Raw genomic sequence first — 15,383 nt, forward strand, 5'->3', positions numbered from 1 at the left:
ATTGCATTAAATTTATTATGCCATTCTCTTCTGGCCTGTAAGGTTTCTGTTGAGAAGTCTGGTGATAGCCTGATGGGTTTTCCTTTGTAGGTGACCTTTTTTTTCTCTCTGGCTGCCTTTAATACTCTCTCCTTGTCTTTGATCTCTGTCATTTTATTTATTATGTGTCTTTGTGTTGCCCTCTTTGGGTCCCTTGTCATGGGATTTCTGTGTGCTTCTGTGGTCTGAGAGGCCATTTCTTCCCCCAGTTTGGGGATGTTTTCAGCAATTATTTCTTCAAAGATATTTTCTATCCCTTTTTCTCTCTCTTCTTCTTCTGTTACTCCTATAATGTGAATATTGTGTCAATTCGATTGGTCACACAGTTCTCTTAATATTCTTTCTTTCCTGGAGATCGTTTTATCTCTCTCTTCTTCAGCTTCTCTGTGTTCCTGTTCTCTGATTTCTATTCCATTAACAGCCTCTTGCACCTCATCCAGTCTGCTCTTAAGTCCTTCCAGAGATTGTTTCATTTCTGTCTTCTCCCTCCTTAGCTCTTGCATATTTCTCTGCAAGTCCATCAGCATGGTTATGACTTTTATTTTGAATTCTTTTTCAGGAAGATTGGTTAAATCTATCTCCCCAGATTCCTTCTCAGGGGAGGATGTGGAGGATGTCTGGGTTAGTCTGATCTGGATCAAATTTTTCTGCCTTTTCATGTTAATAGATGCAGTGGGTATGCTGTTGGCTCATCTGCCAGCTGGGAGAACCAAGACCCTTTCCACTTGCTTCTGGCCTTTCTTTCCTGGGACAACAGTGACCCCTAGCGGCTTGTATTGGGAAGTTGCGTGTAGACTGGGTCTCTGTTTCTTGCCCGGCCACTATGGAGGAAGCTCCCTTGCTGTGGGCGTGGCCAGCCTCAGGCTCTGCTCTGCTATGGTGGGGCCACTCCAGAGGGGGAACGGGCAGGGGTCTCAGAGCTGTGCTGCTGCCCAGAGGGTTCGGGAGCCCAAAGTTCCCCGTGATTCCCAGCTACTGGGCTAAGTGTCCTAGGATGCTTCTGTCCAGCTGTGAGTTTCCTGTCCGTTTAAGACTTTCAAAAAGCACTCGCTTTTCTTTGTCCCGGGTACGCCGTCTGTGGGGATCTGCTCACAGGTCTTACTGTCCTGTTTCCCTAGTATCCGGCACCTCACACACTGTGTGACTGCGTTCTCAATGCGGATTTGTAGGGCTGGGTGTTTAGCAGTCCTGGGCTCCCTCTCCCTCCCCACTCCCACTCCTCTCCTCCGCCAGGAGCAGGGGTGAGGGGCGCTCAGGTCCCGCCGGGCCACAGCTTGTATTTTACCCCCTTTGTAATATGCTGCTTTCTCGCAGGTGTAGATGTAGTCTGGCTGTTGTCCTGTGTCTTCTGGTCTCTTTTTTAGGGATAGTTGTATTTGTTGTATTTTCAAAAATATATCTGTTTTTGGGAGGAGATTCCCACTGTCCTACTCACGCCGCCATCTTGGCTCCGACTCAGAAAAGTGATTACTTTTGAGAAAGATTTTTATCTCTATTTTGCATTTTTCATTTGACTAGGTGCTTCGATTCAGTCCACCCTTGGTGCCAATGGAGTTATATTAGACAACCAGCCTACAGTCAAAAAAAGGAGAGGAAGGAGAAAGAATGTAGAAGGTGTTGACATCCTCTTTTTTAACAGAAATAAACCACCTAATCATGTAAGTAGAGCAATACTTAAAACTACTGATCCTTGAGTCCAAAATATTATCTTCATAAATATACATATTACTATTCTGTGGATGTTTTGTAGAATAATGATAGGATAATAGGAAATAATGGGAAATCTGAGTTATAATACATCATATTAGATTGTGTATCAGTAGAATCCAACCTTCTCCTATATTCATGAAAAATTTTAATTTGAAAGATGAGAATTTTAAACAGCAACTGAACATTTTTTTCCTCTTCAAAAGAACTGTTTCAGTGGACCAAAATTAGAATGATAAAGCATGGGAATAAAATTTTCATTTGGTATTTTTCTACAGGTTTCTTTAGGCTTATCAACCTCACAGATTTCTACAGGGATAAATCCATCACTATCCTATACTCAACCTCAAGGAATTCCTGATATAGAAAGTCCAGTTCCAGTTATTAATCTTAAAGATGGGACAAGACTTGCAGGTGATGATGCACCAAAGAGAAAGGATTTGGAAAAATGGCTTAAGGAGCACCCGGGTTATGTGGAAGATTCAGGAGCTTTTATTCCTGTAGGTGATACCTTACAAATCTTGGTATATTTTATTTCTGTGATTTCATCAGATCTATAATAATGTCGCATAAATTCTCACCCACCTAAGCAAAATAGGTTTTGCCCAAGGTTTAGGGAAATTAGAAGAAAAAAGTAATTGCCATCTTCCTCATGACACTATACAGTATTTCCTTTGGTACTACATTTTCCAGTTTTGTATTCTTATTCAATAGGTAGTTGAACAAGAAAAATCACCTCAGACATATAGAGTACTCTATTAGACCCAGTGAAGGCTGTAAAGATTTAAAACTTCCAGTCCCTTCCCACAAGGAGTTTATTTTAAAGTAGTAATGATCATAGTAAGAGTTTACTGAGACTTATCTGTATTCCTGGCATTATACTTAGCCCTTAACATACATTTTCTCATTTAAAACTTGTAACACCTTTATCAGAATGATACTGAAATTTTCATAGTCTAAGGTCACTCTAATGTCTTAAATCCAGTGTCCAAACTACTACTTTAAAGCTCTTCTTTAAGCTATAAGAATACAGCTTCTGTATCTCTCCACATGCTTGTGTTCACGTTAATCAAAGATGAGAATTATAATATTTTATTCACATTCTCCTTATCCTCTGAAATATTTTGTACTGTTTTATGGCATGTGGCTTTCTCAGAAATATATTATTTCATTTTGCAATACTTTATCATTTGCCATTGTACCAAATTTTGTAACAGTCTCCCTTGACATTTCTACGTACTTTATAAGGTAAAAGATTAAAAGGCATTTCTTCTATATAGTTAGTTAGCAGGTGTGTTTAACCTACTTTATTTTTAAAATTTAATGGATAACTCAGTAAAGCTGTCCACTATCCTGGGAGCTTCTTCAGGACTATGTCCTATTCACCTTTGTGTTCCCCAGACTTAAGCACAGAATTCCTGATACACAGAGTAATACCTAGCTCCCTGTTAATATTTATTGAGTCAATGATTAAAAAATGAAAATCTTTTGAAGACTAAAAAGCACAATATAGAGGTAAAGTGATTGCTACTGTATTAACAGAAAAAATTATTTATTCCTCATCATTTTTTCATGAAGAGGAACCATAAAAGCCCTACAGTGCTCTTTGTAACTGTAAGATTTTTAGTCTTTCATTTTACATTGCCATTGTTGATACCAGGAAATAATCTAGTAGTGTAAAACAGTGCCTCAGTCTTGGCTTTTGGATGCCTTTCATAGCTCTAGTTTCCTCAAAGAATGGCACTGATTCTCAAATGAACCTTCATTTAATTCCCTTCTTTATAAAAAAAGGCAAAATAAAGCTGATAATTATGAGGAAAGGGATCTTCACTAAATGTGATGGGCAATCATAGAATGAATATTCCAATTCTAAGACTAACAATCATTAGTTTAGCCCATAACTTCTCAACCTGTGAGAAAATAACATTCTTAAGTCAGTACATTTTTATTGGGTAACTACTGTGTGCCAGTTACTATTTTAAGGGATTGGGGATAATAATATAAAGTTCTTGCCCTCATGACACTTACACTCTAGTTTCTGAAGGATTCTCATCCTTAGCACTGCAAATAAACCTTTTATCATAATATCTTACATAACACCATATATTGTTAAGATTTTAAAACTTTTTTAAAAGCAGCATCTGTTATGGTAAAGAAAACAGGATAATGATTTGTTTGATTTCCCAGGGATACTTTTACACTAATATTTTCTTGGCTGTCGTGTTACATATGGTGTATATATATTACAACAAAGGCATGTATAAAGTGCCAAAGAAAGATAAAGGAATAATTACTCTGCCTAGGCAGACTAGTGTATCTAGGGTAAGATAGAAAATGGAGCTGACTGGTGGATGATAAAAGAATAAATAGGCATTTGACCAGCTTAATAAAAAGGGAGGGTATTCTAGGCACTTGTGAATAAAGTTAAAAGATAGTACTATAAGGGATATTCATAAAACACTGACTAGAGAAAAGGTGAATTAGGTCCTGGCTGTGATAGGGCAGGTATGCTGGGCTGGAGAGTTTAAACTTTAGTATCGCAGAAAGTTCTTAATGATTAGAAATAGCTACAGACATCAAATCCTGCTTTGTTAAGTTGTAGAAGTAAGCTGTATGGATTGATGTAAAATAACTTTTTATTGCCAGATGTTGCCACTGGCTAGCTGCATGACCTTAACGAGTATAACCTCTCCAAGCCTTGATTCCCATTTGAAAAATAAGAATAACGTCTTTTAGTATTGTGAGGATTACATGAGAGGAGATAGGAAAGACTATAAGTGAGATGAAGGGGAAAGAAAGCCACTAGCACAAATACACATTGTGTCGGCACAGAGAAAATTGGGTATCCCAGGTGAAATGTAGTAGGAGAAAATGTAAACAACTGTAAGGTTTGGAGGAATCTGCTCCAGCATTACTGGTAACTCCTTCAAGTAACACACTGGGAGTAAAGCATTAAGGAAATAACGTCGTTGTCCTTTAGGAGCCAGTGGGAGGAGCGGACTTTCATACAGAATGATAATTTTGGTCATTATGATGGCCTTGAATAATTGTTTAAGTATGTAATTCAAGGAAAATATTTATGTAATAATTTTTTATCATATTTAACATTTGTATTACATAAATATTAAAATAGTTGAAGTTAAAATATTTCTAAAATGTAAAGGGTAAATTCTTCAATATTACATGTATTAAAGATAAAATATATAAAATAGGAATATCTTCAATATATAGCATATCTTACATACATCTTCAATATTGTGGGATTAAACTATTGGATCAGCTCTTATGTACTATTTACAGATAAAGATTTTTAAGGTATTTTTTTGTCTATATATTTTAGAGAGTGCAGCTCCATGAGGGGAGACCCAAACAAAAAAGGCATCGTTGCAGAAACCCCAATAAACTAGATGTTAATAGTCTCACTGGAGAAGAACGTGTTCAGCTGATTAATAGAAGAAATGCCAGAAAGGTATTTATATTTATTGTTAACCTTTTATTCTTTAGAAAATTATCATTATGCAATATTTTCTAACAGACCTGGATATAAGTTAAGCCTCACAGATCTGTGGGAAAGGACATGGACTATAATTTTATACAGTCTCATTTCAAATCCCACATCTTTGGCTGAGCTATTAAATGAAATAAGCAAGTCACTCTACATAGCTGTGCATAATCACTGGCATTGCACAAGGGCACTATATCTAAGGTAGTGGTTCTTAACAGAGTACATTTGGTAATGTCTGGAGACAGTTTTGGTAGCCACAACTTAGGGCTTGGGAGGTGGTAGGCAGGGGAAGGAAGGTATGGGCATCTAATGGGTAGAGGCCAGGATGCTGCTAAACTTCTTACAGTATGTAGGACAACCCACACAATACCTATCTAAGATATCCCCTTTCACCAGGGGATACCATTCTCATCATAGCCACCATAGATTTATATATTATCACCATAATTTCCATCAAATGGCCATAAAATGTCTTATTCTTTCAAAGTCAGCATTCTACATTATGTTCTAATAAATGTAAACAAGATGTCTTAAAGATACCTTGTAGATTAATGATACCCCTGTGCTTATCTTCTTGCTTCATTGACTGATGAATAGTAAGAGTCAGGCTTTTCCAAAGTTTACTTGAGAACCAAACGTGGCTCAACATCTGTTTTCCCAAAGTGTTTCTGTTTTATGTTTGGATAATACCTATCTCTTTTACCTCACAAAGTAAATGATAGAACTCTTGTGGCATCCTTTTGTAAGTTTATATAGCTTTGATATTTTTATTCTCTTTTTTATTGATGAGCAAACAACAAAATAAGAAAGATAAAATGACATCAGAGTAAGAAAAGCAAATTTCTCATTGTTTCTTCACTGCAAGTTAAATTACCTTATAGGGCATGTCAATTCCCTTCAGCTTTGATGTTGAATTATTTCACTGCTAGCATAAAAATACATAAAGTATCATTTGAATTTCTCAGAAGAAATAATGGGATTGGAAGAAAACTAGTTTTAGAATAACAGTTGTTTTAACATTGTGTGCACCATCTCATTTTTCCTTTATTTTTGTAGAGATAGCTTATTCAGCTTTTGATTGTACTTTAAAGTGATGTCATATTAGGGAGAGAACAGGATGGCGTTTTAGGAGCATTTAATTTGTGTTTGCCTAGAGGGTGTTAGAAATCTTTGCACTTCATCTTACAACAAAATTAGCATTGCTAGATATGAACCAATTTGTCTCAGCCAATTTTAAGGAACTGGAACAATTTTCAGTTTTTACTTGTTAGGCTTGATATTAAATACTCTAAATTTTATTTTTAATTCTGATAGTCTGATAAAGGTTCTTTTCTTTTACCTTACTTTTATAGAGGTCTTTATTGTCCTGAATCTCTAAAGTACAGGCCTAAGGACTGATGAGTTACTGAGGAAGAGAATTTACCTGCTAAATCCTCATAAACCACCCAAAGTGCCTCCAGATTAAATTGGAGCTTAATTTAATGAAGGGGATAATAAAAATAGAAGGCAACAGAAACTACAAAGGCTAAGTAAAGATTATAGGAAATCTTCTTACATATACTTCTTAGAGAAGAATACTTACAGGTGCTACAACTAGCCATATTAAACCCATCTATATCCTATCATTCATGCAGAGTTATACAAGAAGGAGTTACTCAAGAAATATTGTTAGACTCCAAAGCAACATTAAATTGGTAGATACCAATTGTTTAAATTTGAATCATTTAAATTTCAAAATATTTCGTTTCAATGTCATGCTAGTTATTATATGCCTTTTTAATTTTTTCAGATTTATAATTAGTTGGTTATATCATTTTTCACATAACAAAGGATATGTATATTTTTATACTTTATGGTGTCAATTTACATAAAAGGTGAAAGCAGGGGCTTTTGAGACCTGAGTTTGCAACCTGACCCTAACGCTTACCAGCTAGCTTTAGATTACTTACATAACTTCTCTTAAGTTTTGTTTCTTCATCTGAAAAATAGAAATAATAGTATCTCAGAAAGATGTATGGAGAACTAAAGTAAATTACATAAAGCCCTTAGCACAATACTTGGCACATAATAATAATAATAATAATAATAATAATAATAATAATAATAATAGTAATGTGTTTAATGTTCTAGACCCTATGCTGAGGCACTTGAATTGTCTCATTTTGATCTTCATAAACTCTGAGAGGGAAGTATTGTTACTCCCCCATTTTACAGATCTGTAAACCAAAGCTCAAAGAGATTTATTGATTTGCCCAAGTTCACGTAGCCTGTAAGTCTGAAAGGTGTGTGTGTACTCTTAACCAGGCTCTGCTGCCTATACAAATAGTGAGTGCACAAGAATTGGTAGTTACTCATTGTACTGTTCTTGTTACTCTACTTAAAACAGTTTATGTAGTACATTAATAGTCCTTATAGGTTCTGGTAATTCTTTTTAACATAATAAAGATTGTCAAGGAGTACATGATTTTAAAGAAGTAAACTCTGTATCCAGAACAGTCTGCCAGAGCTTCCAGAACATGCTATAATTTCAGATGTCCTGTAATTGGAGGTAGGATTTTCTAACTTAATGAAAATAAAGACAAAAAATAGACCAAGTGACAGGTCGAGAAACTACATAATATGTTCTGTGCTGTCACGATCCTGGATTTGGAGGCTTTGGTGTGAGATTGCAAATGAATTTCCTCTCAAAGATGTAAGACCATTATTAACCTTAAAGAATTAATAACTTTAAAGAATGAAATAATGATTTTAAAAAAAGAAAAAGAACTAAACTATATAGCACAGAATAAAAACAAGAACTGTCTCCATATTTAATACTGTTTTTAAGTGTCTAACAATCTGTTTTTCATTTATAGGTTGGAGGTGCATTTGCTCCCCCTTTGAAAGATTTATGTAGATTCCTGAAGGAAAATTCAGAGTATGGAGTAGCTCCTGAATGGGGAGATGTTGTTAAGCAATCTGTGAGTATTTCATAAATAATAAGTCAAGATATCAGTTTAAAAATCAGATGCCATTTAATTATATTTTAGATTGAATTTTAAGTTAAGGATTAACAAAATATCCCATGAACATGTAATAGTGTGCTTTAGTTCACAATTTTTATTTTGCAGGACATGTTATAAATTTCTCAGTTACTTGTTGAGTTAGAATGCAGGGTCAGTATATACTTAACCTGTTTTTATTTTAATCTGTAAGATACTCTGATCAATGCTGTAAAGGATAATCAAAGACATGGGAAAAGAAATTATATATTATTCATAGTATAGTAGTAAAAAATTGCAAATATAGTAATGGTCTATCATATATTGGAAAATTATGCAACTATTTAAAAAATTATATCTTAGAAGAACATCTAATGACAAGAGAAAAAGCTCACAATGTTAACTTGGATAGTAGATAAGCTAGCTCTTAGAATAGCAAAGCCTAGCCATGTGGTAAATGCTGAGTAAACAGCTATTTCTACAGGTGTCTAGATAAAAAGGCAGGTTATAAAACTATATTCCATAGATGATTCTGTTCTTTATTTTAGAAAGGGAGGTGGCGAGAATTTTAGAATCTGTATGTATGCACAAGGAAAAATGTGGAAGCATACATTCTGAAGTGGTTATAAGCATGTTTATCTCTGAATGGGGAAATTATGATTTCTTTTTGTTACCATGTTTTCTGACAATGCTTTTCTAAAGAGAGTAAGTTGATTGATTTAAAACAGTTTAAAAAGAACAGTTTAAAACCACCCTCCAGAGCTACAGTCACAAACAGTGTATTTCTGCACTATAAAGTAAGAGGTGTTGTAAATGTAAAACATGAGTTTGGATTTTGAAGACTTCGTTTGGAAAAAAGAATTTAAAATGTCTCAATTTTCATAGAGCATTAAGTAATGTTTTTGTTATATTATGAATAGACTGTATTACTAAAATCAGTATCATCTGTTTCTGCTTTACCTTTTTTAATGTGGCAACTAGAAAATTTTAAATTACATGTGTGGCTTACACTGTATTTTTATTGGACAGTGCTGGTCTAGAGTTTCTAAACTCCTAAAACTTCTGTGAGTTTTGAGCCTCAGAAAATTATGAGACAGTTCAAGAAAGTATGATAATGACTCTCCGTTGTCCCGGCCTACAAATGTACTTCTGTTTTAAGCCACGTGATTTTTCTCCCTCCCTGTTAAGTATCCTTTTCAGCATGGCTCAATCTCCCCTATTCTCAAACTGATAATCATAAGAGTATATATAGCATCTCATGTTAACCTTAACCTTTTACTTACTTCCTTTTATTCTTTCCTTATTATTCTTCCATATTAGAAGAGGGGCACTCCTTTGGTCTTTCATAGCAGTTGGTATAAAACATGTAAGGGCATAGAAGTAACCCTCATGAGCAAATTCCTTTGGACCTTCCATTTTATAGAACTGTTCTACAAACTTACGCCTCACAATATGGAAGAAGACTAGTGGCCCCATTCTGCTCTTATCCTCTGATAAAATGAGAAGTTTAAGAGCTGTTCTAAGCCACTACCTACAATATTATAAAATTAGCTTATCTATTTCACAATTGATTATATTACATCAATACAGAAGTCATTTATGAATAATTAACTATTTTTGGTAAGTTACTTGTAATTAGGATTAATTTTTTTTTTCAGGGATTTCTTCCAGAAAGTATGTATGAACGTATACTCACTGGTCCTGTTGTGAGAGAGGAAGTAAGCAGGCGAGGGAGGAGGCCTAAAAGTGGAATTGTGAAGGCCACAGCAGCAGCTGCAGCTGCAACCACCTCCAGGGTGCCAGGCAACCCTCTGCTAGCCAATGGATTACTTCCAGGCGTGGATCTCTCCACTCTTCAGGCCTTACAACAAAACCTACAGAACTTGCAGTCACTGCAGGTCACTTCGGGGCTAATGGGAATGCCTGCTGGCCTTTCTTCCCGAGGAGAAGCTAAAAACGTGGCCGCCATGTTCCCCATGTTGCTGTCAGGAATGACTGGGTTGCCAAATCTGTTGGGCATGGGAGGACTCCTGACAAAGCCTGCAGAATCTGGAACAGAAGGAAAAAATGGAAATGACTCTAAGGAGCTAGAAGGAAAAAAAGAAAGGACAGAGAACCAAAATTCAGAGAATGGCGGAGAAAACTGTGTGACAAGTTCTCCTTCAGCATCCTCTACTGCTGCATTGAACACAGCTGCAGCTGCCAGCCCGCTAGCTCTTAACCCTCTGTTACTTTCTAACATACTTTATCCAGGGATGCTTCTCACTCCAGGCCTTAATCTTCATGTTCCAACTTTGTCTCAGTCCAATACTTTTGATGTACAGAAAAACAAAAAGAGTGATTTAGGCTCATCTAAATCTGTAGAAATAAAGGAAGAAGATTCCAGAGTTAAAGATCAGGAAGACAAAGGGGGAACTGACCCAAGTCCCCTCAATGAAAACAGCACAGATGAGGGTTCAGAGAAAGCCGACGATGCTTCATCTGGATCTGATAGTACATCATCGTCATCTGAGGATTCAGATTCTAGCAATGAAGACTGATTCCCAGCCTGCACTTAAATTATGAACTGATTTTGGATTTTTTCTTTAATTATTAATTGTAAATACTCCAGTGTTGAGTGCATCAATAACTTCCCGATCATTTCAGTTATTTGTTTAGAAGTGCAAACTGCTTTCAGAGACGTTTTGCATGTAATATTTCTTAAGTTTCTGAACTCGTATGTACTATCAAATACATAAAGGTGTAAAATTACAACAAAAGGCATTATAATTTTGTTGGGGGTTAATTTTATGAAAATTATGCTCAATAAGAGTTGTATATTTAATATATTTGCAGTGAACACAGAATACTTTATGCATATTACTGATTTAATTTGAATATAGTTTTACAGCCTCCTTGACACCTATAATTTACAGATCAAAACTCAGCAATAATTTGGGCAGCTAATGAATGTCATGAAAGCTGTAGAATCTACATCACCATCCATTGCTTTAATTACATGAAAATGCTCTAGTGTTGTGATGCACTGCTGATGTTTCCAATTCAGGTACAAGTGTGTTTTAAAGAAGAAATAAGTTTCCCAATCAGCCAATTTAACTGGCTACCTGTTACCTCAGCTGAGTTAGTTTAGGAAGTTTACATTCGTTTCTAATTCTATACTTGTTTTCAGGGGTTTTTTAAACACATCCTATGTATCATGTTAATCTGGCAAGAAATAAGACTTGATTTTTGCTGAGCTTAACTCTGATGTCAGTAAAATTAAGTCAAAAATAATCCTGTGTCATGTGACTTTGGCACCTTCTAGACATAGTTTTAACTTTTCAAAGTTTGGCCTCCTATTAGAAATAATTGTTTCTCAGATGAGTAATATCTCTTCCCAGGGTTCAGACAAGGCAAACTCATGAAATGCCACTGAAAAGAACTTTGAACACAGCATACTTCATGTAAAAGAAATTGTTTGTTTGCTTTATTTGTGTAGATTTGTATTTTATGTCATGGAAATATTTCAAAATTAACAGATAATAGTGGTAAAGTAATATACAGATAGTCTAAATTCATTTTGAGTTTCTAGGTATAAGCAAACTAAATGTTGCCCAGAATCAGTGTTGGATTATCAGTTTATATTAAATATACTGAGTTGCCCATTGTGAAAATGCACTTTGAATAATCTCAAAAATATATACAATTTATATCTCTGTAAACGACAAAAATGAAGCCCAAGGCTTCTGATCAATTTCTTAGACCCCTTTACCATGTAAAATTTGTCTGATATTTGATTTGTCACACAATTTCTCCTGCTAAAGCTGCTATTATTCTGACAAGGTGAAGAGGTCCAGGTTCACTTTATAAACATTTAAAACAATTAAAACTGAAGTGGAAATGAAATACAATTTACATTCTGAGGAGAGATAGATGTTAGCATTTTTCTGATGCTTGAATAAGTCAGTGATAAAGTTGTGAGGGGATAAATTTAGGGGGGAAAAAGCACCCCACTTCTCCCACAGAAAATAATACCTTTCAGTATATTTTGATAGAACTCTGTTGCTTTGTCATGAATTAAGTAATTACATTGGATTTTCCAAGACCTTTACCAGTAAATTATGTTTCTGTTATGTAAAAATAACTAATCCCTTACTAGAGAGACAGTGTTATATGTATTACAAAATTATATAAGTTCCATTTGGATTGTGTTGATTTTTGTATTCTCCCAAAATAGTACTTTGAATTGATAGTCCTTTAAGCAATGTCTTAGCAATAGGCACTCTAATGCCCTTCCAGGAGAAGTGGGTAGTAATTCTTCATCATGAAAATGATATATTACATATTTAGTATCTTCCCCTTGCAGTATTGCACTTTTGTTTAACTAGAATACACCTATGAGATAGCCAAAGTTTCAAACACACTTAACTTAGTTTGCTGATGGAGTATTTCAATACCATCCATCTTTCCTTTCCCTCCCTCTAGTTGTACCCACATGATCTCTATTCTTTTCTTTCCCCAATTTAAAAAGAAAAAAAGAAAAAAAAAACCTTAGATCTTCTCACTAAAATCTAATTTATATCAAATTTATGATATAAAGTATTTTCCTAATTATGGTCAAGTGAATTTGGTTAACATCTTAGTGATTCTCTTTTTATGTAATAAGGCAATTGCAGTTTTCAAAGCATTAAGGCTAATATGAACTTTAAACATTCTCTTAGGTTTCAAGATACTTCTATTTAGTATTGATTGGGGTAAAAGTCCAGCTATCAGTTTTTTAAAAAATGCAAATATGGTTGTGTAAGGTTAAGTAAGGGTTACAAGGACAAGAATCTGTAGAATTACATAATAACTGAAGTTGCAGTTGAAAGGATATCCAAGTTATGTGTTGGTAGTTACTAAAAGAGTTATAGCTGTTATTGCCTTGTATTTATAGCCCTTGTTTCAGGTTTCATGATTCAAGTCTTAGTCCAATTTTTCTTTTGGACATTTGCAATATTTACCAGTTGTGTTTTGTGTAGTCTGAATTTGCTTTCTGTAGTTCAGCAAACGTCTTAAAAAGTCATTTGTAATTTATTAAATTACTTTCTATGATGTTCTATAGAGCAAATGGAAGTTTAATTATTTTTTATTAAACATATTCTTTGACTACCCATGATGTCAGCCTCTGTACATGACAATAATTTTTTTATTGAATTTCACATATTTATTTTACTCCAGTTATGGAAGAAACCAGTCATAAATTTTTAAAAGGAAAGTATACTTTAGAAGAACTTCTTTTTAAAAACAGAAGTAGGCTATAATTATATTCACAATATCATTATTTCCTTAATTTTTCTTCCACAAGACCTTTATGAAATCCAGAAAGACTCAAATGTATACCTAACCTCTTAGAAATCTATATTTTTTCCCTTGGTTTTAAAGAGTCTTTGCTAATTCATCTCCATTATTTGTAGTGTTTTTTCTGTAAACGTTTTCCTCTAATTCAAAAATAGAACAATGGAGTCTCATCATACACTCATATATACTTTCATGCTTAGCCTTATTTCTTTTCCATACAATTTAGCATGTAAACACAAGCAAACTACTTCATCTAGTGCTCACCCAGAGGAGCAGTAACATGCATCAGCACTGTAGAGAGAGAATTGGCTGAATGTTTTTGAGAGAAGATAACACTACATATAAAATGACATATTCTATATTTTTGAGCTATAGGAGGAGAAAGTGGTTTTTTACTACAAGTAATGTTCACCATAAACAGTAAACTTAGAACTTAATCTCTACATAAGTGCAACTCCATATAAGCTATTTACTTCAAAATGAAAAGCACAGAGAAAAATAATTGAAATCATTTGTAAACCCACCCTGAGAAACAATGTTCATATAGATATCCAGTCTTTCTATATGTATGTTATATACATGTAGTGGGTTGAATATTGTCCTACAAAAATTCATTTCAACCTAGAACCCCAGAAAGTGAGTCTTTGGAAATAGGGTATTAGCAAATATAATTAGTTAGATGCACTCGTACTAGATTAGGGTGAGTCCTAAATCCAATAACTGCTGTTCTCATAAGAAGAGGGGATGCACAGAGACACGGGAGAGGTCATAGGGCAACACAGGCTGGCCTGGGAGCTATAAACTAAGGAACACCAAGAATACCGGCAACCACCATAAGCTCGGAAAGAGGCATTGAACAGTTTTTCCTCCAAATCCTCTAGAGAGAACTAATTTGGCTAACCTTGATTTTGGACTTCTGGTCTGAAGTGTGGAAGAATAAATTTCTGTTAAGCCACCCAGTTTGTGGCAATTTGTTAGGGTAGCCCTAGGAAGCTAAGACGTTTCCATATTCAGTATTATATGAACATAATACTACTATTACATACTGACCTATGTCACTATCCTGAAATGTGATGTTTAATCGTATTGGCTCATACAGATGTAATTTATTTAGCCATTTACTTAAAAATGGACATTTGAGGTTCATATATGAATTTTTTGATCCATCCCTAACAATTTCCTTAATCCCTAGTGTGAAAATGCTTCCTTTGTTGTTAAGGATATTAATTTGTGTTGCCAGGTTTACAATGATGCTATTGGTAGCAATTTATGCTACCATTAGCAGCATACAATCTGTGCATGCTCATTTACCCCGACTTCTTACCAATACTGTGTATTGTCTTTTGAAGTAATGTTTGCCAAATTAATAGGCAAAAATTTAATCTTCCTTTTTTCTTAACAAAAAGGTAAGATGAAATCTGAGGGGGTGGGGGAAGAAAGGGAAAGGGGTACAGGAAGCAAAAAGTAAAAGCTCCAATAATGTTGAACACTCAGATTAACTAATCTTTGATTAATTAACCTTTGAATAATTTTTCTTTGCATATACATATGTATTTTAATAAGAATGGGATTATACTGTACATACCATTTTGTAACCTTTACGTTATAATCTTTTCATGTCATTAAAGAATCTGCCACAACACTTAAAGACTTTCTCATTCCAGGATATAGATGCATTATAATCAATACCCAATTATTGAGCATTTAGATATTTTTCACTGGGGCTATTTAAACAATAATGAGTTTGTAGCTATATCTTTGCAAACACTGAAGACTTTTTTCATTAGAATAAATAGTCATGAAATAGTTCAAATTTAAAGACTAGTTGAATT

The 15,383-nt window shown here is 34.6% G+C and overlaps 1 protein-coding gene across 12 annotated transcripts in view; it reads left to right on the forward strand.

Annotated features, from left to right (window-relative positions):
- Window positions 1-15,383, forward strand: part of CHD9 (chromodomain helicase DNA binding protein 9) — a 236,065-nt gene that overhangs the window by 212,110 nt on the left and 8,572 nt on the right. For 11 of the 12 annotated variants that reach the window (XM_073225723.1, XM_073225719.1, XM_073225724.1 and 8 more), the window contains 5 exons: window positions 1,558-1,697; window positions 2,025-2,246; window positions 5,087-5,215; window positions 8,107-8,211; window positions 9,891-13,364. In XM_073225723.1, the coding sequence (XP_073081824.1) occupies window positions 1,558-1,697; window positions 2,025-2,246; window positions 5,087-5,215; window positions 8,107-8,211; window positions 9,891-10,772 (1,478 nt within the window). In that variant the 3' untranslated portion in view covers window positions 10,773-13,364. Of the gene's footprint in view, window positions 1-1,557; window positions 1,698-2,024; window positions 2,247-5,086; window positions 5,216-8,106; window positions 8,212-9,890; window positions 13,365-15,383 lie in introns of those variants that run through there. The other variant, XM_073225725.1, reaches the window with a different exon arrangement.

The sequence above is a fragment of the Manis javanica genome, chromosome 17 (assembly GCF_040802235.1).
Source record: "Manis javanica isolate MJ-LG chromosome 17, MJ_LKY, whole genome shotgun sequence".
Taxonomy (NCBI): domain Eukaryota; kingdom Metazoa; phylum Chordata; class Mammalia; order Pholidota; family Manidae; genus Manis; species Manis javanica.